General features: G+C 34.0%; 1 protein-coding gene across 1 annotated transcript; it reads left to right on the top strand.

Moving 5' to 3' along the window:
• The first annotated feature begins 212 nt into the window (after nucleotides 1-212).
• LOC145303452 (ribosome-recycling factor-like) lies at nucleotides 213-27,556 on the top strand. Its single transcript, XM_080144790.1, has 7 exons — nucleotides 213-231; nucleotides 3,000-3,257; nucleotides 8,993-9,130; nucleotides 15,025-15,143; nucleotides 15,545-15,636; nucleotides 15,968-16,127; nucleotides 27,342-27,556. Exons 2-7 carry the CDS (start codon nucleotides 3,005-3,007, stop codon nucleotides 27,423-27,425), a joined length of 846 nt encoding a protein of 281 aa, XP_080000916.1. The 5' UTR covers nucleotides 213-231; nucleotides 3,000-3,004; the 3' UTR covers nucleotides 27,426-27,556.
• Nucleotides 27,557-27,678: the final 122 nt, after the last annotated feature.

Genomic DNA, 27,678 nt, shown 5'->3' with positions numbered 1-27,678 from the left:
AAACATTCACCCTTCTCTCTTTTTCGCCATAAAAATTCCATCAGATGCAAGCCGAACATATTTTGTCGATTCCCGAACTTTCGTATATGTTTTTTTGGCGTGTGACCATAGTCCTTCAATAGTCTGTGTGTGCACTGAAGGAAGGGTCCACTCCAACGGATCAACGAAGTTGTCTTCGTGGACGACAGTGTCGTGCTCATAAATTCCTTGAGCGAGTCGATCAAGTCCTTGGTAAGCCGCTGTTTGTAACTGTACCTCGTTATTTGGTGGCAGCAAATTATACAAATGCTCATAGGTCCACTTCTGCTCTTCCACTTCAGTCGTAGACATAACGTGGTCAACGATAGTAGTTCTCATTTTGGTAAAAAAAATAAAAACGTAAAGAATAAAAGTATAATAAAAGATTGTAAAAACAAAAAATTAAACAAGAAAATAATTTAGAAGTAAAACGAATAAAAAACAAAGGAATTAGAAAGAAATGAACTATTCAAAAGAAATCTTAAAACTTGTTATATTATTCCACGTGTAGTAGGTTCGGTTAAAATTCGTAATTTAAAAATTGAAACAGGTGCCCCCCGGTGATTCTGTTTGCGTCCTTTTTAGTTTGGCAGGAGTTGCGTCCCTTGATTTCCCTGTAAACTGCAATCCTGCCCTAATATTTAGGTGCTAATGCACTTACTGATCCGCCGCGGCGCCGCGCTATTTTTTAAATCGTATTTCCAAGCTTAATTAAAGTTTCATGTTTTTTTTATTTAATTGTAAGGTTAAAGTACAGAATAGGTACAAAACACCCTCCCCTCCCCATGTTAAGAATGGCGTTTTAAATAATAACATTATTTTAGCACGGATCAATAAGTGCATGGTGCCAATATCTATATTATTTATTTTGGAATCTGAGATTATTTTTGTTTATAAAACATTGCTGATGTATAGAACTTGAATTAATTTTTTTTTTTTTTTTATACCTCAAGCAAGGAACCTTGCCACTTGAAATGTAAGGAGTTACTATTTTGGATCATGTTTAACAGGGAACTGTGGAGAGTTGACCAACAAGATATCTGTTCACAGTACATTTAAACTTCTGCAGTTTAGTCAAAGAAGCAGGAAACAGTCTAGCAATCCGAGGGAAGAAACTATTAGAGTAGAAGGCTTTATGGCATCTAGGGGCATTAACAGCGAAGTAGTGGGATGTTGCTGCTCGTTGGGTTAGTCAGGAACATGTATGTCAGGGGAGCACAAGTGCTATGAGTTCATCAGAGCACATTCCATTAAATTATTTATAAAATAGGTAAATAGGTGTGACATTGTGGCGATGGGATAGAAGTTGGAGTTTAGTTGACAGTGCGAAACCTTGATTTTTTTTATTGGACCATGCCTAAGAATAGATGCACCAACCGAGATGTGACAATAATATTCCATAGATGGGCAAATTGTAAAAATATGCTTTAAGTAATTTTTGAAGTTTAAAAACTGGAATTGCTATAAGGTGATCAGAGCCACGCTACTGAACTTCCGTAGGTGTTCCAAAATTGGAACCATCTAGAACTACACTTATGTACTGGTGAACACTCCTTGGAGTTTTTGTCAGGTTACGTTTGTGGCCGTTTGACCAGGATGTGACCTTTTGGAACTCCATAACAGTTTTCAAAGGTTATGCAGGACTACACCTTTATTTTAAAACTTTTATTGAAAAAAATCAATTTAGGTAACTTGATTATGTAGTAGAGCTGATATCGAATCAATGTAGGTGACTTCAGCCTCAATCACTGCCTCGATACAGGTCCCAAATTGGGATGCGTATGACGGCAATCAGGCTGGCTTTGGTGTTGTGGAAGGTTATGTTGGTGATGTTTTCGATGTATGATCAAACAAAGTAGTCCAGTGGGTTCAGGTCGTTGTAGCACTCCTTTTAAAGTGAAGCATAGTTCTCTTTTGATTTGTGGGGTGGCGCGTAGTCCAGCTGCCACACCCTACATTTGCCAGCAGCCACCTGATTGCACCAGGGGATCACCACATTATTTAGCACATCCAGATACACTTTGGTGTTAACTTTCAAGCCGACTTCAGAGATCTGAGGTGGTACCATATGGCCTTCACTTGAAACTACAATAAAGGCCATAACTGTGGCCAGAAATTTTGTTGAGCTGTGTCCTTGAGCGTTGAACCATCTGGATTTGAATTTTGAGAGTGCTGGCAATGGTCCTGTTGTCATAACTTGGATTGGTAGAGAGCATGAGTTGTACAGCTGCGCATCTCTGATCTAGCTCGTTGAACATTGTGTCACTTTCAGACATGATAGAAGGCTCCTATCACTCTTGGGATTTGTACACAACTGACCAACTAGTAGATGGTCTGTAACAAAAAAAGGAAAACCAATTTTCATCAAACGGAAATGGAATCATGTCTTTTCTAGGGCGACAATTTTATCGTTCCACTCTGTAATTGTATGGCTTCTAAGTTTTATTTTTCAATAATTCTGTCTTTGTTTTATCACTACTTTCATGGCAAGTGCTTGTCTGAGCTCCAATCTCTGGTACCCCCTCGCCAATCTTTCATGATAAACACCTGTCTAGCTGAAACCACTGTCCAAAATGTAAACCACTCTTTATCTGTGTCAAAACCAAAACGTAGATTCCATGAACAAAGCTTCTTTCTTAAAAGTGCACGCCTGTGGAACTCTCTTCCGTTTGCCTGTTTCCGACCTGACTACAACTTGGATGTCTTCAAGTCCAACATAAACAAATTCCTGATGAACCGCCCCCTTAAGTAAAGCACTTTATCAAATCTCCAATACTAACGATTACTACAATTGATTGCTGTACTCGCAATAACCCTTATCCCCGAGCGGCTTCCGGGCCTTGATAAGTGGTGACTACCATATATAAAACAAAAAATTTTTTTAATATCTTTTGCTTAAAGAAATTTTAATATTTATCTTTTCTACAAAAGTTTGTTTTCCAAGAGAATAAATTTCAATGAAATTCTTTTCTCTTCTGCAGATCCAATGTCTTTTCTCTGTTTAGCATCTCAATTCCGTTCAGCTGTTGTTCACAACATACGACACGTGTCATGTCGTCAATTGACCCGATGCACACATCCACTTGTTAGAGAAATGAAAGGGCAGTTACTGCCAGTCAGTAAAGGACACCTGACACGGTTGTCCAGTCTGGTTGGCATAATAAATCCATCATCCATCACCTGGTCTGTGTACCGGTGTTATGCGAAAAAAGTGAAAAACAAATCAAAGAAAGATAAAGGTAAGTTTTTAGAGGAGGGGATCATTTTGCCTTATTTTTTTTCTTTTTACTTTTTTTTATTTTTGTGAGCAAACATGATTTAATGCTTATCAAGATCCAAAGGATCTCGAGCATATGGGTTAAAGAGATTGTTAATTGAAGATGAAATAAATGACGACAAAGAACGTTGCAAAGAACATGCACACAAATATCATAAGGCATTTGGCGCTATAAATCTTTTAAAGGTGAGCAAATAAAGACATTTCTGAAAAGGAAAAGATCAGGAAGAACTGAGACTAAGGAATGATATCAAATGAATTGTTTCAACAACTTATATTTTTTTTTTACCAATAAAATCACTTATGAATGCTGTAATGCCAATTAAGAAAAAACGTTATCTGTTGAATGATAAACAATATTATAAGAGGATTGGAAATGATGGGTTGAAATTTGATTATTTAAGAAAATGACTGAACAAGTATTTGTTAGCATTGAACTTAAAGACAACCATGTTGTAGTCAGTTGGGAAGCAGTCTGGTGGTATTTTGTTCAACAGATGGAAAGTTCTAAGAAACAAACTTTGTTCATGGAAAGAGGGGAAAGGAAAATTCTTTGTTCCAACTGTAGCTTACCATTTCTTGCCATTAATGCCCGACATTGCCTGAGACTCATTGTGATTTTAGTTTAAAATTATTTTTACTGCAGGTCAGCTTTCCAGCTGACTACAATGCGGTCATTTTCAAAGTTCATGTAAACAAGTTCTTGTTGAACCTTTTTTTTTTTAATTCAAATTCTATCCAATTTCTACCATTACCAATCAATACACTGTTGTCTCGCCGCCCACCTGACACTCATCAACCTTTATCCTTGAGTGGCCTTCAAGCCTTGATAAATGGTGACTCATTTGTTAAAAAAAAGAAAAAAATTTAATCATACAGTAAAAAAAATTTAGTTTTTATAGTTTTATTACTTAATTAATTAGAAATATATAATTAAAAAAAACTAATGTGTAAGTCAGATACAGGTGAAACACGTACATGGAAATTTGCAAGTGATCACAAAACATTATTAATATAAAGAGGAAATCCATCTTTCCAGGTTAGAATATGTGTTATCCCCTTGCATTATTTGAGTAAATATTTGAAATTGTCCTAACAATCTTCATAAATGAAATATTTTTTTGTTCTCAAATAAATGGAAACAAAAAAAATGTTGCTATTGTAAAGAACATGCTGGAATGTACAAAAGGTGAAATGGCTAGGTAGAATCAAATATCGATGTGTCAGATGCAATGCGATTTAAGTCTAAATTCTAAAATCTGGTTGACTAAATCTTATGTGTAACCCTATCATTTGCCAGGGAGTGTAACTTGCTATGTCATTGCTGTGGGGACTTTTTTGGAAGGGCTGTTTCATCCTGGGATGGCACTACCAGTATTTTAATGGAATGTGCTTTGACAAACTTGTAGCACTGGTGCCCCCTCAACATAAATACTCTCAACTAATCCAACAGGCAGAAAAATCCCACATCTTCATTGTAGAGGAAAATTTTCTACTCTAAAAGTTTTTTCCCTCAAACTGATGAACTTTGAAATTCTCTCTCTGTATCCTGTTTCCTCTACTGTACTAACATACAGAAATTTAAGTGTAATGTCAACAGACATTTTGCGGCTCAACTCTACTTAGAATGTCCCTAATTCACAGCTTAAAAAAAATCAAGAGTTTATTTTTTACAAATATCTTTTGAGGTTTTGCCAAAATTAAACTCTTAATTTTGTGTAACTTTGAAAGCTAAATCACAAAACAAGTTTTAGAAAACTTTAAAAGGGATTAGTTTGGTGTTAATCACCTGAGGAAAATGCCAACAGGGCTGCCCAAGCATTTTTGTAGGCTATAGTTCACTCTTCCTAGTGCACTGGAACTTTTTTTTTTAAAGTTTGATTCATATTTTTTTAAATATTTCCCCGAATTTGATAAAAAAAATCTTGTTCGTGAAGTAAACCACTGTCAATAATTTTCCCCAGTCTTTATCTGTGCCTAAATCAAAACATAGATTCCATGAACAAAGCTTCTTTCTTAGAACTGCACACCTGTGGAACTCTCTACTGTTTGCCTGTTTCCCACCTGACTTCAACTTGGCTGTCTTAAAGTCCAACATAAACAAATTCCTTATGAACCGCCACCTTAAGTAATGACACTTTATCAAATCTCCAATACTAACGAATACTACAACGCTATCCCATTGATTACTGTACACGCAATAACCCTTATCTCCGAGTGGCTTCTGGGCCTTGATAAGTGGTGACCTCCATGTTAAAAATAAAAAAAAAACAGAAAACTAATATTTATCTTTCAAAGGATTTTTACAATGAATTTATTTAACTTTGGAATTTAGCTGAATTTGTCAGCATCCGAATGTTGCCATGAAAACATTTTTCATTATAACTTTTTCTTCACATGTACAAATATTTTTTTTCCTTTTGGAAATTAACTTTAGGCTTTAATCTTTCACATACAATCAAAAAGTAATTGGAAACCTACAAAAAAATTGATAAACCGTCTTTCAAAACTATGTCCCGCTATCATTTTTCAGCCATTATTGTCCGTACCTAAAGGATGTGACTTAAATTAAAATCAGCAAGGGGAATAATTCTTATTTTAAAGTAAAAAATATGTTGTCTCATTTGCAACAAAAATTTTTTTTTTTTTTTGTATAAATAGAAAAAAATATGAAAACATAAAAATTAAATATATTATTTTAATTGGAATTCATTATTGAGGTGAGTATTATTTATATTTATTTTATTGCGGACTATTATCCTCATCTTTATTGATTGTTGCTTCACAGCATTTCGGCCAACTATTCCTCTGGCCTTCATCAAGTGGTAACCGCAACGGATAGCCAGAGAAATAGTTGGCCAAAACGTTGTGAAACAACAAACAATAAAGATGAGAATAATAGTCCGCAATAAAATAAATTAATTAAAGTCGTATTATTTAGATTATTCAGGATGCTGATCTCATCTTGAGTGTTATTTTCACAAAATTTTGGTCAATGTAACCTCCAACATTCTTCAGGTGTATCTTGTTAAAATTGAGAATCTGCATAGAATTTTAAATGGAACCCTTTATTTAATTGATGGGAGCAGCATGCTCTCATACCGTCAGCCATGACTGGGTAGACGTTCTAAGTAATTCTCAATTGTATTTTTGAGTGTCGCTCGCACTGAGGATTAAACCTTCAACCCTCAGAAGCATAACTTATAATTGAATTTTACCAAGTATTTTATCCACTATACCACTGATCCTTGCAGATTTCTGAAAAATTCCCAAGTTCAACAAGATACACTCTAATAGAAAAAAAACCTGGACTGGATTCTCAGCGATATTCTCCGCTTTAACCACGTTCAGTCCGGTTATCGAGAACTCAACGGCTTGACTCTCTCAAATATCTTAACTCCCAGCCTTATATTATCTCATTTATGCAAATTAATGCGCGATCGAACCTGATGATTTGTCGCCTTCTCGTGTCCCATCGCTCGGGTTTGAGTTCGCACATGCAGCCCACCTCCGTGACTGCATTCACACTACAATTTTCACTACACGCCTCCCTGATCTCATGATCATAAACTGGGTAGGGAAGTTGTATCCGATAGACACAGCTGGCCCTCACTACTCCACTAGACTCAGCTGGCCCTCACTACTCCACTAGACTCAGCTAGCCCTAACTACTCCGCTAGACTCAGCTAGCCCTCACTACTCTCCGGCAAAGACAGATAGTACTTAGCAAAAGTGGGGCTACACGGCTAGACACAAAAATTAATTTTTAAATTTCTCATTTAAAAACGACTTTACATACAAGTCAACTAAATCGCATTGTAATTCTTTTTAACAGCGACTACTTTTTCTTCAAAAACAAAATCGACTCTCACCAAAATAACTATCATTCAAAAACGACACCTTTTTCTCCTTTTCAGCACGACACAATTTCATGTTAAATTTCATATTTAAAAATAACTTAACTACATACAAGTCGTCCGAATAACATTTTAAGTTCTTTTAACAGCAACAACTTTTTTTCAAACGCAGTAAAATCCGATTCGAATTGTATTTTCATTAAAAATGAAAGTCGTTTAAAAACGACACCTTTTCCTTTTAACACAACAGGACTTCATTTTAAATTCCTCGTTGAAAAGCGAATTTAATGCATACAAGTCAATCGAATCGCATTTTAAGTTCTTTTAACAGCGATGACTTTTTTCAAACAATAAAATCCGACTCGAATTGTACTTTTATAAAATAATTTTCGTTAAAAAAAAAAAAAAAGACAACTTTTTTCTTTTTAACACAACAGGATCTCATGTCTAAATTCCTCTGTGAAAAACGAATTTAATGCACAAGTCGTCCAAATCACATTTTAAGTTCTGTTAACAGCGACGACTTTTTTTTTTTTTTTTTCTTTTCAACAAATATAAGCGAATTTCATTCCAAATTCCACATTTGAAAACGACGACTTTAATACAAACAAGTAGATCGAACTGTATTCTAACACATTCCTTTGATGACGATCGTTAAAGAAATCCAACTATTCCCACTGGGATTAACAAACAAAAAGACAAAAAAAAGTCCAACTCCATTCATATCTTCAACCTTCGCAGTTTGACACGACTCATTCAATTCTCTCTTTGACAACGCTTTTCAATTTTCAACGCGACTTTTAATTTTTCAGGTTCGATGCAAATAATTTAAAATTTCTTGGCTGCATTGGCTCCATATTTAAAGCCGAAATAGCTTCTAATCTAAAAAAAAAAACCTGGACTGGATTCTCAGTGACATTCTCCGCTCTGACCACGTTCAGTCCGATTGTTGGGAACTCAACGGCTTGACTCTCTCAAATATCTTAACTCCCGGCCTTATATTATCTCATTTATGCAAATTAATGCACGATCGAACCTGATGATTTGTCGCTTTCTCGTGTCCCATCGCTCGGGTTTCGAGTGCGCACATGCAGCCCACCTCCGTGACTGCATTCCACACTACAATTTTCACTACATGCACGTAAAGAAGGTCAAAGGTTACATTGATGGAAACAATGTAATAATAACACTCAAGATGACAACATTGGTTCTTCCTTGCTATTGTAATAGAATTCATAAAATGAAATATTGAATTTCAAATGAAACTAATGCCATCTACTAAATTGTCATTTTGCAGTAATGAAAATATCTAAAAATTACGAAAAATGATAAGATAGAAAATTAACTATTAACAAAAACAGTTTTCAAAGACAATTAGCAAAAATTAAGTTGTGCTAAATTGGTCAAAGATTTTTAGTTTTCAGAAAATATTTACCTCCCTATTGAGTTTTGCAAATAAAAGAAACCAGAGAATTTGAATTGTAATTCGAACTCTCTGGTTTCTGTTTTTGCAAAACTCAATTTTCGCTCTCTTCAAAGACGACAGCGGAAATTAAGTTTTTGAAGTATTTTCATTAATAATTAATTTTCAATCTTATTGTTTTTGTAATATTGGTATATGTTTATTACTGTAACAATTGAGAATTCAGTAGATACCATTGGTTTCGCTTGAAATTCAATATTTCAATGTTTCGAATTTCGCTAGAATAGCAAAGAAGAACGTCCAAATAACATGAATTATCATCGTCTCCACAAAATTCAGAAACAAAAAAATTAAAAACTGAAATGAGTTCCAAGTTTTAACGTTTTCAAATCTGTTTTTTTTTTTTCTTGTTTTCAGGTAAACCTAAAATTGATGTAAATCTAGAGGAAGTTGAGGAAGTGGTTAATTTGCCTGAAATGAAAAAAGAAATGGCCAATATTTTGGAACAACTAAAGTCTGATTATATCCACCAGTTATCTCTACGGATATCAACAAGTAAGTCTTTTCTTTTTGTGGCAACGTTTGTTATACTCGAGACACATTTATCTTTTTATGTGTAAGCTTGTGCCCCTTTATAAAGACTTACACTGAAACAAAATGATGATTTTTTTTTTTTTTTTTTATCACTTGAAGGTTTTTGCCAGAATTTGCAAGATAAGATGGCAAGCATTACAAGCAGAAACGCTTCAGCAATGAAAGTAAAATATTATTATTTTTTTTTAAACTAGCATTTCAGCCCGGCGTTGCCTTGGTGTTTGGAGGTGTATATTGAGTAAAAAAAAAAAAAGTGGTAGTAGGAAGGCAGCCTCGAACCCGTACCACGAAGGAGGAAAAGAATGAGGAAAAAAACATGACATCTTTGCTGTTACGACCACCGCCAAACTGGAAGTGACATAAGTTTAAATTAAGGCTAGACAGTCGAAAGCAGAGGGTGACTTTCAAATATATCAGCGAAAAAAGGGCCCTTCCCCCTTGAGAAAAGTGCCTAGTTGAAGGTGAAGATATGTTTTTAGCCAATTTTTCGATATTTGTCATCTGAAAAGTCGAACTTCAAAACAATACTGATCTTGTGAAAATCCGTCGCCTCTGTCAAAAGTTTTAGGCAGACATGCAAACATACATACATACATACATACATTTATATATTGGTAACTAAAAATTTTCGACCAGAAATTGTTTGAGTAATTTGGTAGAGACCGCAGAGGTAAAATGTTTTAAACTTTGATGCCTATTATGACCCCTTAACATTTATTGTTTGGGGCTCAAATCAACTTATTAAGTTAGATCCATTGTCTAAGGAACCTATATCTAAAATTTGAAGTGTTTATACCCAAAATTGTCGGAGGAGTTTGGTAGAGTTCTCAAAAGTCAAATCATTGAACTTTGACCCCTTAACAGCCAAATTTCTGGTTGAAAACTGATCACAAAGATTTTCCCAAATCTCAGTATCCTGTATATCAAATTTCGAGTCTGTAGACTTAAAATTGACACAGTTATTGCGTAGGGAAATGTACACAGACAGACACACAGACACATTCACTTTTCTAGATATATAAGATTTATACGAGTAAATGTATATCTATATTTAGCAAACATTTTTTTTTTTTGCTTTTCATCTTAAAAGCAAATAACAGCAACAACAAAAATTAGAATCGTAATATCAGATTTGCTGTCATTCATCCATCACGGATTCATTTTCACTCTTTCAATTTTAATATTTGTATAATATTATGGACCCTCCCCCCTCCCTCTGTTACCCAGAATACAAATCCCTGACAATAGGAGAAAATGATTCATTAGCATGGCAGAAATATAGAAAGCAAGATAAAGTTATTAAAGATGATGTAGGTTCGATCTCTCAATATAGAAAGATGATTAACAGTCAGGGGTCAGTTTCTTTTAATCAGGTGTAGTGTTGACTAAAACAAAAGACAGGGCATAAGATTTCTGGTTTTGAATCAATAAATTTAGGAGTCAGAGTTAGTTTTAGAAGTTTTTCAGTTTGGGACAGTTTATGACCCAGAGCAGATCAAGCAAAGCTTTAGCACACCTGAGATGAGCTGAACAACAGTGGTGGCCTCAACCAACAAATTATCTAAATGGGATCTTAGTTGATATATTGAAACTTTACTAAGATGTGAACATTAACGTTTGGAGGGTTCTTTATCACATGCAGAGATCAATGCCCAATGATACGGAATTTGTGTTTTACTCTTGTGAGTCTGCATTGTTTTGTTTATTTTTTCATGCATGTAAACCAGTGTCACTGCCAAAAAGAAGAAGACACATTCAGAAGGAGAAAAGATGAAGATGGATAGAAAAATACAGTGTTGTGCTGGTGTCGTTGAGATAGATGATAAGGTTTCACATTTGTTTCTTTTGTAATTGTTTTAGTTTTGTTTTCAGATTGTTCAAGACTTTTAAGTACTTATGCAGGGAATAACCTACTTCTTTATGGATGTTGCGTCAGCATATTTTGCCAGCTTCCATAAACTGATGGAATATGCTGAGCACTGATCAAATTTTAAAGCCCTAGAAACGAAGAATGCATTATGACAGAAAATATTTATCATAGAATAATTGGAATGAAGAAAAATGGAAATACAATAAAAAAATTTTTTTAAATCAACCTACAGTAAGTTTTATACATTTATTTTTTTTAAAGTAATGAAAAGTTTTTTTTTTTTTCATAAATGTTACTGTTTTTAGGTTTTCTTTTGATGGATAAAAATGATTCCTTATGACAATTTTTTTTTTATCTGCTCCATTTTTTTCTGTTAAGGTTAGGGGATAGGCTATTGTTTTTTGGGTTTTTTTTTTCAAGATATTCAATTATACTGTTTGCAAATGTCTCATAGGAAATTTTTACAATTGGTCACGGTATGTTCTAAGCTGATGACATACTCTCACTGTAAATTTCAAACAGGAACAATGTTGTGGAACCACATGTATATAATCTTTATTATTTTTCAAATTTCAAGACACGAGTTGGAAAAAAAAAAAGTTCCATGACACAAGGAGGTCCCCTGCCAATATTGGTCATACGTGCATCCCAAACAAATACTTTTTTTTTGGCCTTTTGTTAAGTGTTGAGACATGTTGAATGGAGTGCAGTCTCTATACTGAGTGTGAAGTATTTTCCAGTAACAAAGATGGCGGCAGTAATTGCTAGTAACAAAAATGGCGGCCAAGAATCAAATGCGGTCTGTAACGTAGTTAACAGCGAACTGATTGAATCTAAAATTCAACAATTTTTATAGTAACTTTGGAAGATTTTCATTGGTTGGTTAGCATAGCCGGTGGTTATAAAAACGATTGGTGAAATCATTGGTGTCATACTCCATTAGAAGTCAAAAACATTTTACACACACCCTTTTTAGATATAATGGAAAAATCCTTTTGGATTCAATTTTGGTTCGACTTAAGAAAAGTAAAGAAAAATAAATAAATAAATAAAAATAAACAAATAAATGAACAAATAAAAATTAACCAATAAAATAATTGATTTTTTTTTGGGGGGGGGGAATTTGTCTTTATTCTCATTGGTCAAAAATAATTAAATATATTGGTACAATGTGTGCAAAAAGAAGCCACATAAAAATAAACACTTTTCAAATATATATATAAACATACAAATAGAATCTTATTCAAATACATATAATGGCTTCTTTTTGCACACATTATACCAATATATTTAATTATTTTTGACCAATGAGTATAAAGACAAATTCCCCCAAAACAAAAAGAAGTGGGGGGGGGTAAAATGTTTTTGACTCCTAATGGGGTATAGCATCAATGACTTCATCAATCGTTTTTATCGTAACCTACAAAAATACCTTTTTCGCTTTTAGAATTTAGTTTACTGGTATTTTCTATAAATGCAAAACAATCTGAACCAAATATATGCATTCTGTTCATTTTAGGTTTTACACCGCAAAACGCTTCATACGGTGTTTTGCCTAATCTTTTATTGAACGATCTATTTCTGATATATGCTGCTGCCATTAAAGCGTAAGTCCATAAACTATGTGCCAATTTCGATTTGATGAGTAGACATCTTGTCATCTCAAAAAGGGTTTGCCATGCTCTTTCAGCGGTGCCATTTTGGAAGGGGGAATACGGCGCATACTTCTCATATTTAATACGGTGGCTGATTAATAGAAGTTCAAAGTCTTTACTAGTAAATTCAGTCTCATTGTCTGAATGAATGCATTTTACCGAGCTGTACGGGGCAATGTCAGCTAAATATTTCTTAGTGGCGAGGATAGTGTCGATTTGTTTTTTATAAAATAAACTATAATTAAACTGGAAATATCATCAGTAAAGTTCAAAACGTACCTTAGATTATTTCTCCCCATCGGGCTGATCAGACCTGGTAAGTCACAGTGCACAAGTGAGATAATTTTCGTAGCCTTTTTGTCTGGCGTTCTGCTTATATATTTTGTCATTTTCCCCTGTGCACACACATCACAATTTGGGAGATCATCTGAAGGTATTATTTTCATGCCTTCGACAACATTTGGTAATTTTTTAATATCAGCTGTATTGCAGTGTCCTAGAATTTTATGCCAAGTTTCCAAGTCGTGATAGGCAATTTTTGAGGGAACCATACTTTTAAATAATGTAGTCGGCCATTTTCTTTAATGTCAAATACAGTTCCATTGGGGTATATCAATTTTGACTTGTTTTGGCCAAACTTTATATTCGCGCATTGTTTAATGGCAGCCTGCACAGAAAATATGTCTTGTTTAAATATAGGTATGAACAGAGCATTTTTTAGAATGCAGTTACAGATTTCGCCTTTATTAATTTTTGGAGATATTTTAGCATCGCCTCTTTTCAAGACTATATCATTTATTTGACTACCGCAGCAAGTTCGACAAAATGACTTTAGGATTAAAGTTTGAATCAAAATTAATAAAATCAGATTCCTTGGTGATAACGTGTGCTGTAGCACCACAGTCTACAAGGAGATTTTTACCGTTTGTGGTATTGTCAAAGTTACATGTGAATAGAAATGTATGTTCTTCCTCAAAGTTCTCAACGTTTTTTACGGAGTCCATTTTAGAGCGTTTATATCAACATTGGAAACATTTGTGGTTGGGTCGTCCACAATTATAACAGATAATTTTATTCTTTTTCTTGGGAAAATTACTTTTGGGGAACACGTTGCGGTGAGGTGCGTAATTTGGTGGTGTCTGTTTTTGAGAAGCATTTTTGAACTTCATGCGCAATAACAATTTAAATTCACTGAAATTTATGGATTTATCTTTCTGAGTTATAACAGTTGTAAATGGTTTAAAATCGGCTGGAAGTCCCTTGAGGATCATTGATATCAACAAGCTATCGCTTATTATTTCACCTGAGTTTTAAGGCATTGGCGGATGTTTCTGCCCTTATAACATAGTCGGTAATAGTTTCATCCTCGTTAGGTTTCAAAGACGTTAGTTCTGTATATAGTGATATAATTTTCGGTTTCCCTTTTGATAAATAATGTTCTCTTATAATGTTTAATGCTTTCCATCCGTCGTCCAAGGCGTCTCTTATAATCAGAGACAGACTTCTATCGTCTAAGCATTGAATCAGTTCTGCAAAAACAGTTGCGTTCTTTTCGAGAAATTCGGGGTCGTTAGGATTCTATGTTGGAGATTGTATCACTTTATGTAGTTTTCCAATCCTTAGATACCCCAGAAATTTTACCTGCCACAATTCGAATTTAGATTCCGATCCATCAAAGAAAAGACGATGGCTGGGCCCATAACCTGTTAAGTGTTGAGACATGTTGAACAGAATGCAGTCTCGATACTGAATGTGAAGTATTTTCCAGTAACAAAGATGGCGGCCAAGAATCAAATGCGGTTCATGACGAAGTTAACACCGAACTGATTGAATCTAAAATTCAACAATTTTTATAGTAACTTTGGAAGATTTTCATTGGTTGGTTAGCACAGCCGGTGGTTATGAAAACGATTGGCGAAATCATTGGTGTTATACCCCATTAGGAGTCAAAAACATTTTACACCTTTTCTTCCACATGTGTGACATCTCATACAGATTTCAGTTCATTTCTACTCCTGACAAAATTACAGAACTTTTGTTCCAACGACTGTAGCATAATCTGCAAACCTGCTAAATTCATTGTACACTAAAATGATTTATTTTAATGAGTTAAATTTTTGGACGATTAAAACTAATATTTTCTTCCAATTTATTAATTGTTGTCTGCTGCATTGGCTGATCGTTTCACCATATTTCAGTGATTAATGTAAGATGTCAGAATGTGCCAACGCAATATATACTAAAAAAGACACATTCTCTGTATAAGTACCAACTTTTAAAAAGAAAACTGATGATCAAAGATGACTTTTTATTATTATTGTTTTTTGCAGACACATTTCAGACTATTCCAGTAGAAACAGCTGATGGGAAATTTCCATTGAATCAATTGGGACAAGTGATTCAAAAAAACCCTTCTTTAATTATTATAAATCTCGCTATGTCACCGCAGGTAAGTTATTTTTTCTCTCTCTCTGTGACATAACTGACTGAACATGCAGATCTAACTCAGCTTCCAATGGAAACTTATGCTCTCTTATTCTTAATTTTAACCCAAAGTGGAAATTTTTTATCTTGATTTTATTTTTACATACCTGCATCTAAATATTGTTATATGGCTTGTTAGTAAAAATTGTGCCAAATCAATTTGAAACAGTTTTTGACAAACATAATTTTTTGTCACAGATCAATATTACATGTTTTAATTTGGGTTTTTTTTTTTTTTTTTTTTTTTTTTTTTTCACATGAAAAATGTAAAATCATGTTCAAAGTTTTCACAGATCCTTTTAAGATATGTCCTTACATTTTCCAATGTAAAAGAAAAAAAAATTAGCATTTTTTTTTTCTTTCCAGTATTTAACAGCTGTTAAAGATGCATTAAGCAATTCTGGTATTGGAATAAATCCTCAAATTGACAGCACTTCAATTTTTTTACCAATTCCAAAGTAAGGATATTTTGTTTTTTTTATTTTACTTTCTTTGATTTTTTAGATCAGTACAAATCGAAAAGTTAATATGAAAAAATAAAAACTAGACTAAAAAAAAATAATAATGAATATAGCATCCATATTTTTTTCGTAATTTGAAAAAAAATTTTTTTTTTTTAATTCTTAATTTTTTTTTTTTTTTTTTTTGCTTGAATGCAAATTTTAAAGCTGATAGAAAACAGTTTGATTCAGAAATTGCAATAATGAATATAAAATTCATATATATATATATATATATATATATAAAATCTCTGAATGATTTCTTGTTTCCTTTCTATCTCTTCTGCAGAGTGACAAAGGAACAACGAGAAAAATTATCCAAGTCAGCCAAAATTTTGTGTGACAAAAGCAAACAAAAAATGCGAGACGTCAACAACAAATACTCTAAAAAATTGAAATCTGCCAAACAAGACCACTCCGAAGATTTGATCCACTCTATTCACGAATTGGTAAATTCTCATCTTTCAAAATCTTTCAGCTTTTTCTCTTTGTTTGATTTCAGTGCAATTTTCACAACTTGTTGCCATAGGAATAATTTGGCCATTTAGAATTCAAAGGGACATAACTTTGTTTTTGACTGATATAAAATTAATGTATAATTATTATTATATGAAATTAATGTATAATTATTATTATATGAAATTGATGTATAAGCTCAGTGAATCAGGATTTATTTTTCCAAACTTTTTTTTATATACTTTAGTAACATAAAATACATATTAAGCTACACTTTAATTTTGGGATTGAGTAATGCTTATTAAAAAATCCAATTTTTATTGTTTTAATTAGCTGTAATGTGCACTTAATCCATCAAGAGACCTATCTTATTTGTTTTTAATTGATGATCCAATGGTTCACGGTTATTGTGTGTATGTGTGTGTGTGTATATATATATATATATATATATATATATATATATATATATATATAAAATATAATGTTGGGACAACTAATTGGAATTAGGAATCTTAAAAATCGGATATGTTTGGAATATCAGAACCAGAAAAATTTGTGTCTATTTCCCAATTCTAAAAAGTGATCCTTTTAATTTTTAAATTTTTTTAAAACTTAATTTTCCATTGCTGGTAGTAATGATAAATGTACATTAATTTTAAATTACCAATAAAGCTCTAATCTATAAATCATCCTCATCCTCGGCAAATATATGCATATATTGCATGGGATCAAACGTGATCTGAAAATTAAAAAAATAACAACTCTATAGCTAAATATTTATTAGATTTAAAAGAATCAGAATCGGAGAAAAATATTGAACTTGTCCCTTCCCTAGTAGACAAGGAACATTCCAAAAGTAATGTATTTTTTATTCCGCCAAAATGGATATTAGGGATATGCAAACTACATTGTTATGATGACTGAACTTATGCATTCATGATCTGATAGTTTCATCTCACTGTTGCAAATATTGACAGTGTGAGACTCTAAGAAAGCAACCCTTTAATAAAAATGTTACATGTTGCGATATTTATTTCTAATCTGTTACTAACATCTCCTCTCCTCTTCTGACGAGAAGCATTCGGCTTCAAAATACCTAGGTATAAAGAGCATATATATATCTCGTACCCCTAATTGATGTAATTTCCCTATTGAATGAATGATCAAATTTATATGCATTATAATAATAATTTATATATCTTTATGCTGTCATTTTTTTTTTCCTTTTTCCTCCTGTGTGTGTGTGTATATATATATATATATATATATATATATATACATTTCAATTCCTTTTGACAGATTGATTGTTGCTATTTCTTCTGATGAGTTAAGGGCATAATAGATTCACTGATTGAGATAATAATTAAGTGATTGATTTTGCGCTACAAAACAGATACTGTCAAGAATTGTATAAATCAACTGATTTAAAGGGATAAATTTTAAGATGGTCAACATCATGAATTTTGGAATATATTTTTGTCATTTATTCTATATATTGTTCTGTAATCACATTGAGCTTCTTACATAAGGATTGATATATAATAAGAAAATATATTTCTACAGAAATATATATATAATGATGATTGTTACTTTTTGAGAGAAGCTTGCCATGTTTTCATATTGTAGAGCATCCATGCGCATGCAGATGGCTCTTCAAACCAGCTACACTCTTGCAAAATCGTTCAGTTGACAGGGGAACTTGCCAGTATTTGGTGTTGTTTGTGATGGGACATCATTATGCACCTTTGTGAATCTTGTCAAAACGTTTGCTGAATTAGACACGAAACCAGTGATACTGCAGCAATATTTGTGTGGTTTTGAAAGCAGCACAGCTTCATACAATTGTTAGCCATGCTTGACATTGTGTGATCTCACATGGTTTACTAAACCGGCTTTAAAACAAGAAATCTTCCATAAATTGTGCATTTTAGTTCTTGTTGCAGTTCAACAAATATTGCAGATTCATTCTGCTTTTTAAGGGCACACTTTAATACTGCATGCTTAAAACACTTTTCCTCAAATTTTCTGCAGTCTTTTGTGATTATTTTCCTTCATTTATTTCGATCTGCAGCTTGAATTTCCCAGTCGTTTATAACAATTTCTAGGAACTTGAGGTTAGCCCTCAATACATTCTTAAACGTTTTCATAGGTTCATGCTGTGGTCTCTTTCCTATGGAAAGCTCACCATAAAACAGTTGTTTCGGTATCCTATGCTGCAACAGGTGGATTGTTCAAGGAGAGCAGTATCAGGATGTATATATATATATATATATATATATATATATGCATGCACATTTGTGCATGTGCTTGGGAGATGGAATTAGATATGTGGTGAAAGTTGAAATGTGTGGAAGCTAACAAGAGCAGGAGCATTGCAAAAACAGGAGAAACACTTCTAGTGAGGAGCACTAAGCTGTTCTTCGACCATGCATACTCCCTCTGCTCTGTTTTTATCATTCACATTGAAGAAGACCGAAGGATCGGTTGAAAATTTTGTGCTCTTAAAAAAAACGTTTTCATTTTTTCCAAAGGACTTTTTGTATTCCTCCGCTTCAACAAATAGGAAATAAACACAGAAAAAATATAAAGATTTATATATTTTTTGTATTGATTTTTTAGCAATACATATATATATATATATATACACACACACACAGACACACACTTGTCAGAATTATTTGCCCCATACCCTCCTCCAATGATTAAAAATAAATTTCATAGAAATGTAATATGCACTTTTTTTAATGGAAAATTTTTTTTTGTCCCAAATGATGGAAGAATTCCTACTAACACATCTTATTTTAATGCCAAAAAATAATACAAATAAAACAACAAAAATATTTACGCTCTCCCCTCAATTAACGCTTACTGTCTTTAATGATTTTTGTAATTCTTTACAAGATCATTAACCTATATTTTGTTCCATTCTTCCTTGACAAAAGATTCAGCCAAGTTCAAGGGATTCAATCTCTGTTTTTGTTATCCTTAATTGATTTTCAACTGAATCAGTGTTGTCGATCATTGACATCTAGTTGTAGTCATGGATCCTCTTGATTTTCTCACGCCAGGCAAGTCTTCAGAGGTGTATTGTAAGTTTTCTGCTAGTTACTTGATGAAAGTTCTGTGCAGTTTCTCCACTGAATCACGTCCCTGCTTTGGCATTCACTAAAGAACATCGTTCACCCTCCAGCAGTGTCCAACAAATTTGGTTCATTTCTCCTTCATTAACACTGAAATTCAAAGAACTGTCCAAAGTGTTGCATTATCATTTTAATGATAAAATTAATTCTTACCATTCTTTTTCAATTTTTCTTATTATCGATTGAGAATATTTAAATGTGTTTAAGTGCTTTGCATCCATGACCTTGCAAGCATTTTGGATATTCATGAATAACTTTCCTGCTAAAATTGTTTCTGAGATATTTGTTAACGACACCACACTCTATAACAAGCACAAGGGTAAAACGAATGAACACGTATCCAAGACAATGGTGGAAACCCTAGAGAAAGATCAATCTGTAGTGGAATGGGCTCAAAAATGGATGGTAACATTCAATGCTTCCAAGACTAAGGTTCTTTCCTTTAATAATTAGTACTTTGTTCAAACTCCTTAGCTTAATGTTAACAGGGAACAGATACATCAACAGCATTGCCAGGAAGGTGTGCTCTCTCCAGCATTCTAGAAAGGTCATCATTCGTCCATGTAGGAGTATCGTTGTCACATTTGGGCTAGTGCATCTGCTACTAGTCTCTCACAACTTAATAGGTCCCAAACTATTAGTTAGGCTTCAACTTCTGTCCCATCGCCAAAATGTTACATCCCTCTGCCTGTTTTACAAGTGTTTTAATGGTAGGTGCTCTGACGAACTACAAGCAATTGTACCCCTCCTCAACCTAAATACCCCCAACAAATCTAACTAGCGGCAAAACCCCAACCCTGTACAGCTACCCCCCAGATGCTAGAAAGCCTTCTACTCTAATAGTTTTTTTCCCTAGAACTGCCAGACTTTGGAATTCCCTTCTGGGTTCCTGCTTCCCTGACATGTAGAAGTTCAAGTGTAATGTAAACAGACCTCTTGCTGCTCAACTCCCTACATAGTATCTGCAATTTATGTCCCAGATAGTAGCCCCCTACATCAAAGTGGCACTATGGCTTGTTTGGGGTGAAAATGCATTTGTTTTCGAATATCATTATAATAATAGATGATCACAGTTGTAATTGCGTAAGAAAGGAACTTGTAATTTCGACATGTGGTGGTTCTTCAGCGAAGAAAATAGTCAGCAACACATGACGTAAAAACAAAAAAAAAAACGGAACATTTGAAGGAAACAAGGCAAAAACGTACATTGTCTGTGAAGAGGTGCTGGGCTGAAGGAGTAAATTAAAGATCGTCTCTTATAATGTGATTTTATTATTTGTTCTAAACTATGTAGCACTATATTACTTTCTCAGTATTAATTTATCTATTTGGGTCAGATCTACATTTAAAATACAATGGACACTATTTTCATAGAAATGTTAAACTCATATTTACTGCATGTTATTGGTTTTTCTGTCCACAAAACCCCAATTTTTTGCACTATCCAGAAAATATCGGCTTTATCAAAATTTTTAGTAAATTTTTTCCTCATTCTGTGGAATTTCCACGGTTCTACTAGTGTGTATGTATATATATATATATATATATATATATATACATATATATATACTAGATGTTTACGCGACTCATTCGTCACAACTACTACTTAATCTTTGATCATTTGAGAATTCATAAACTGTGACATATCTGTTAAGAAATTCTTCTTACATAACTAAAAATAGGTTGAGGAGAATGTAGTTTGCTTGAAGCATTGTGCACAAGGAGTTGTGTTTGAAAGCTATGAAAATGCAGTTTTAAAGAAAAACACTGTTTGATACAAGATAAACTAAACAATAAATGGTAATATTTAAAGATTTTAATCATTTTCGATTATAAATTATTTATTTAGCAACGTAACGTGTCAAATCAGGATGGTATTGTGGTGTTTACTGAAATTTTGGGTTAAACCTTCAGAATGAAAACAAAATAAGTACAATACTAACTCTACCTAACTGCTTTTTGTCACAAGTTATTTCCCTCATATATGGCTTACAAAAATGGGGAGGAAAAATGCAGGGGAACCCGATCTTGCCAAAGATTGAATGAGGATCAACAAATGTTCCACATTTCAAAATCAGTGAAAGGGCCTATTTTTCAATCAAAATGATTGATTGCCTGCTCAAAGTCAGGGACATATCACTGTCCACTGGGGGGGAAGCCTCACATGACTCTCTGTAGTGACTTAATCCAAAATATATTGTAATCTACATTCACTGAAGAAAATCTATTTTTATAAAATGGCTTGAATTAGTTTAAAATGCAAAAGTTTAGTATCAAAGTTCAATTGTGCGCTTAACAGAAATGTTCATTTTGAACACACCCGTCTTATCAAAGAACCTACCGTTGATTTTATAAGCCTATCTCTTCTGCTTGGGTGATGATAAAACTTCTTAAATGCACTTGTGATGTTAGGGTATTAATTTTGCTCAAAATTGGATTGTTCTTTCTTTAATCGGATTTTTTTTTTTATTATTGATTTTCTATACTTAGCAAACACATTTCAATACAAAGCCTATATAAGAACACTGCCAAACACAAAGTACATTTGTATGAAATTTAATAAAGGAAAAAAAGAAATCAGCCCAGCCATTTCAGAGTTCATAAAATATGAATATATTTTAATTCATACAGATTTTGTATTTATTATTAGAGCTAATTCTCTATTGAATATTATGTTGTACTTAATATATAGTAGTGATTTCAAAAGTTTTAAACTGACTTGGATGCCATCAACTAGAATTGAAACCAAAATATTTAGCACTCCAGACATTTTCCGTACTGATGTTACTATCAAGAGATAGGCAAGAAAGATTTAATATTAAATGACTTGAAGAAATGAATTGAATTTGGGCATGCAAAGAAATACAAATGTCTGCAAGTTGAAATGAATATTTTGCATTTCAACTTGACAATATGTTGTGATACTATGAAGTGGACTTGAGTCACTAAGTGCTGAGGGGGTGGGGGAGAATAGACAAAGAAATAGGAAACAATAGATAGGAAGTTACAAACAATGAATCTCTAGGTATTTTTAGATCGAGCTTTTTAGAGTTGACAGGACAATAGAAACCTACAGATAGAACAGGGAAGGGCAGCTTCCGGTAGCCGGGGTGGAGGGGGCGACCTTAGATACCAACGTAGAGGAGATAGTTAGTTGACAACTAGATACCTGTCGCGGCGGATGGAAGTTGGACAATTTTAGAGTTGAGTGTGAAACAAAAATAGACGAACGTAACATCGATAGAACGGGGAGAAGACACACACACACGCAAGTTCAACAGTCAATTATATGTGAACATTTGCGTTTGTGTTTTTCCTTTCTTTGTTCCATGATTTATTATATTTCTATTTTTGTGAAACCATGTATGTTCCAATCGACAGTCACCAGCGAGAAAATGACGATCCAGCCATAAGAGGAATAGTCAAACAAAAAATTCACGATACACAATGTTGGGAGTCGGCGATCTGTTGGGGCCGCGCACGTCTGGTCACAATGTCTGTACATGTTATTCATCCACCCAAGCAAATATTTTACTCGTAATGAACCATCCTTAGTGTATGATTAGTATTTCCTGTTAATTTCCGTGTTATGTGATCAGTAGGGTTATAACAACAGCATATTCTTCTCATTGTTTCGACTCTCAAGTATATGTTAGACACAATCAATCAACCAAGAACCACATCACTATATAAAAGCATATAAGATATCAACGGATGCACACTCGAGTCAAAACAATGAAAAGAAGATGCTGTTTGTCCTAGCCCTAGTGATCAATAGTTTATTAGTTAAATATTTAGTTGGTATTTGGGGGCGCATTAATTCACTGGGATGAGATGCACCTCCAGTTTTTGTTAAGACATGCATCTTGGAGAAGGAACTCTGATGTAAAAACCATGCGGTCTACTGTACGCTCTGTCTTGTGCACCGACAAAGATTAGCAGTAATACCAAAAGATATGGTTGGTTCTATACAAAGACTTCATCACGATAATCAAATTATTTGTGTGGATTTCTGAACAACTTAGTTGTTGTGGCGGAACCTCATACGTCGAAATCGACAGGAGAGTCCATTTTGTATATTTTTATTACATTTTCACTCCAAACAAGGCACTGTCCCTTTGATGTAGGGGGCTACTACCAGGGACATAAGTTGCAGGGATACTATGAAGGGGATTGAGCAACAAGATGCCTGTTCATATTACACTTGCACTTCTGCATGTTAGTACAGTTGGGGAAGCAGGAACCTGGAAGGGAATTCCAAAGTCTAGCAGTTCTAGCAGGGAAGAAACTATTAGAGTAAAAGGCTTTCTTACATTTAGGGATCTCTGTATAGGGGTGGGACTTTGCTGTGTGTCGGCTTTGTTGGGGGGTATTTACATCGAGGGGGGGGGGTTACAAAGGCTTGTAGTTCGTCAGAGCATCCACCATAAAAATACTTGTAAAACAGGCACAGAGATGCTACATTTTGTTGATGGGCAGAGGCTGAAGCTTTTGAATCTTATCCAGGAGAGAGACTAGTAGCAGATGCATCAGCCCAAATGTGACAATACTTCATATATGGGCGTATGATAGCCTTGTAGGTACAGGATACTTTCAAGCGTAAGTAACTTTCTAGCACGGTAGAGAGAGCCCACCTTCCTAGCAGCAATGCTTTAGATGTATCTGTTTCAGCTCATATTCCCTGTAAACGTTAAGCCAAGGAGCTTGAACAAAGTACTTTCTTTAGGCATAGCTATTGGTGGTTTGGAAGATTTCTTGTAATTATTAAAGGAAACGAGCTTAGTCTTGGCAGCATTGAACTTAACCATCAATTTTTGACCCCATTTCACTGGAGGTCTTCCTCTAGGGTTTTCACTATTGCCTTGGATATGTGTTCGTTTGTTTTCCTCTTATGTCCTGTTATAGAGCATGATGTTGTCAGCAAATATATCCACCTCGGAGGCTATTTTATCAGGGAGGTCATTTATGAATACCAGGAATAATAAAGGTCCAAGATAGACCCCTGACATACATCCACATTTATATCATTGTTTAGACGTATGACCATTGTGGACAATCTGGATTCTTTTCTTATTAAAGAAAGATTTAATTATTTTAAGTATTTATCCAGTAAATCCATAGGATATGATTTTCATGAGAAGACCATCGTGCCATATCCTGTCAAAAGTCTTAAATATATTTAGGGCTACTGCCCTCCCCTCCTCTGCTTTATCCAGTGCATGATATATACATTCAGAGATTTCAGTTAGGATATCAGCACTAGAACGGGCTTGCCTAAATCCATATTGATGGTCAGATAGAAGTTTAGCATTTGGAAGGTGATGGACTAGTTATGGAAATATTTTGGTAAAAAGAGGGAGGAGGCTAATGGGGCGATAATTTAATGGGTCAGTTCTTTTGCCAGAATTCTTATTAACTGGTACCACAGAAACAGTTTTCCAGCAGTCAGGAAAGCATGATTCGTTAAGGCACTTGTCAAAGAGTTTGGAGAGAATTGGAGCGTTTTTTTTTAATAGTACAGCTGGGATGAGATCAGGTCCACATGCTTTTGTGGGGTCTAGTTTTTTTTATGATATTGTGTACTTGAGAAGGGGTGATTTTAAGATTGTCTAGTGTGGTTGCTGTTTGCAAAGGAAAATCAGGCAGGGAGTGGTTTGCTGGGTCCAATGTAGAGTTTGAGGCAAAGTCTGTTGCCGTGCAAACAACCACATGATTGTTGGATGATAGGAGAATTGTTGATTGCCTATTATTTACCATACTGTTGTAGATTTTTCAGAAATCACGAATTCCTAATTTCTGTGCTTCAATGCATTTTCTGGTGATTTTGGTATAGTATCTCTCATAAATTTATATGTGATCTTGTGTGTGTGTAAATAACAGTCTCTATCAAACTACTCTGTCAAGTTTTGGTCTACAGACTTGAAACCTGATATATAGGGAATTCAGACCTGTAGAACAAATTTGCTTTGGTTTTTAGACAATAAAAATAGTATCTAAGGGACCAAAATTGGAATTTGACAGACAAGTGTTCCTTTAGGCATGCACAAATATACATTTATACATTTAATTGCATTAATTTCAAAGTTTTGATATTCATCTGCCTTTAGGTCATATGATAGTGAATACCGCTGGAGAGCTAAATGTTTTGGTTTCAATTCTAGCTGATGGGACCCAAGTGATTTTTTTTTTAACTTTTGAAATCACTTCTATATATTGAGTATAATACAATAATCAATAGAGAATTGGCTCAATAATGATAAATACAAAATCTGCATAAATTAAAATAATATTTTCATGACTGGGCAACGCCGGGCTGCCTGCTAATAATCTATAATATAAAAGTGAAAATGTGTGTGTGTTTTTGTGTATGTTCACCAAATGTTTTTGGAGGGGGGGGGGGCCTCTGGCCAGTTACTGTTTCTTAGAACCTTTTATATGCTACCTAGATTATAATATTTAAGATTTACGAAATGAGGTCACATGTATCTTTAATTTGGACGACTTTTACAAGCTATTTTTGAGATTTTTTTCACTCGCAGCGTGTTGGTTTCGCTTTTCCATATAAAAAAAGCAAAACTGTGAAAGCGAAGGCGAGTTCTCGTCCTTTCTTGCCAAGACATCCAGAAAGCAACAGCTTTGATCAATGCGGGGAAAAAAACCCCTGTCATATCAAGCAATTGCTATTCATTTAGACACTCCCCCTTTTAGGGGAGCTGTTTTCCCCAACATCTTGGTGGAGGAAACAAACAAATACACAGAAACTGGCTTGCAGCACCAAAGTTAAGTTGCGTGATGTTTGACCTCATTAAATTCACGCACCTGTCATCTAACTTTATAATTGTTAAATTAAAACACTTTTCAGTTCCTCTCCCGTCCTGGCGGTAAGATACCAGTTTTTTCCCCCCTTTCTTTTCCACCTTCATGTCAAGGCTTTGGGTTCGAGCCTACCTCCCTACCAAGTTTTTTTTTTTTCTTTTACACTGACAAACACATGGGCAACACCGGGCATCCTTGCTAGTCTATATATATATATATATATATATATATATATATATATATATATATAAGGCAAAAGTGGCGCGCGCATTTTTGTATGTCCAGCAAAGACTTGGGGGGGGAGGGTACTATTTCTTACAACTGTTTATATACCCTCTAGATCGTAATATCTACGATTTGCAAAGGGACATAGTGTCTAGATTTATTTTGATCGACTTTTATAAAATTCGCGCTATTCCGTTTTGTCTTGTGTTTGTTCAGCTTTTTAGTATAAATAAAGTGAAACCAACGGAGTGAAGTCAATTGCTCAGCTTCCCTGCCGGGGACGTCCAGAAAGCAATATCAGGTTTGATCAGTGCGATGAAAACCGTCATATCAGACAATTGCTATTCATTTGGATACTCCCCTTTTTTATGGGAAGCTGGTTTTCCCCCAACATATTGAGGAAACAAAATACTGCCTCACAGCCATAGCACCTGTCACATAACTTTTTAATTATTTAATTTCATCCAATCTCATTCCACTGCTTTCGTAACATCGATATAAGTTATCACGCTTTCGCCTCAAGGATTTGGGTTTGAGCCTACCTACCTACCAAAACTTTTTTTTTTTTCCTTTTACACCGACAAACACCCGGGCACTCCCGCTAGTAGTATATAATTTAATGTTTTTGAATGCATGATACTGTATTTGACCTATCCATACTATTTGGATCACATTAAATTGTAGTTTTAATGATTAAATTAACAAAATTAAATACATGTTTCATAACTTATGTCTACTGCAGTAATAAGTGTTTTATATGGTAAAATTTCAATTTTTTTTTTTTTTCAACTCAAGAATTTATTTTAAGATATTCCCCTTTGTGTTCATTTATTTTAAAAAGGAGTTTAACGCAAAATGTGACCCAGCTAAAAAGACTGATTTCAACTCTATTTACTGATAACATGTTCTTAGGGCTTGGTCAAGGTTAGAACAGAATCAGATCTAAATGTCCAAAAATGTCAGCATAAACACAGTTTCTAAAATCTTTTAAATTAATTGCATTTTTTTTTTCTTTTTTAATTTCAGCTATTGTCACTGATGCATGAAAACATGGTTACTGCCGATGAGATGATGAAAAAGAAGCAGCAAGATCTTCTTAGTGGGAAATGAGTTCAAAATTTAATAGCTTGTCAAATAAATAAAAATAAAACAAACATCAGAACCTCATTTCCAGTCGTAAAATGTACAATTACCTCCCCTTTGTTTTCTTTCTGCAATAAAGATGAATTGTGTGGAGTGGATCGCTAATTTATCGATCTATATTTTTCCAAAGAAGTATTTAGAATTACGAATTTCCTTAAAAATGACAAATATTATAGGGTTTGAGAAAAGTTTAAATATTAAAATATTCATTAAAAATAAA

The sequence above is a fragment of the Euprymna scolopes genome, chromosome 19 (genome assembly GCF_053919585.1).
Source record: "Euprymna scolopes isolate OS-2025 chromosome 19, ASM5391958v1, whole genome shotgun sequence".
Classification (NCBI taxonomy): domain Eukaryota; kingdom Metazoa; phylum Mollusca; class Cephalopoda; order Sepiida; family Sepiolidae; genus Euprymna; species Euprymna scolopes.
The sequence above is the reverse complement of the archived record's forward strand: the minus strand, read 5'-3'. Positions and strand labels throughout refer to the sequence as shown.

Excerpts from the sequence above, each read along its gene's own strand:
- LOC145303452 (XM_080144790.1), top strand. The coding sequence starts at position 3,005 with ATGTCTTTTCTCTGTTTAGCATCTCAATTCCGTTCAGCTGTTGTTCAC. Across the intron at positions 9,131-15,024 it reads ATCTCTACGGATATCAACAA|ACACATTTCAGACTATTCCA; the intron begins GTAAGTCTTTTC and ends TGTTTTTTGCAG. Across the intron at positions 15,144-15,544 it reads ATCTCGCTATGTCACCGCAG|TATTTAACAGCTGTTAAAGA; the intron begins GTAAGTTATTTT and ends TTTTCTTTCCAG.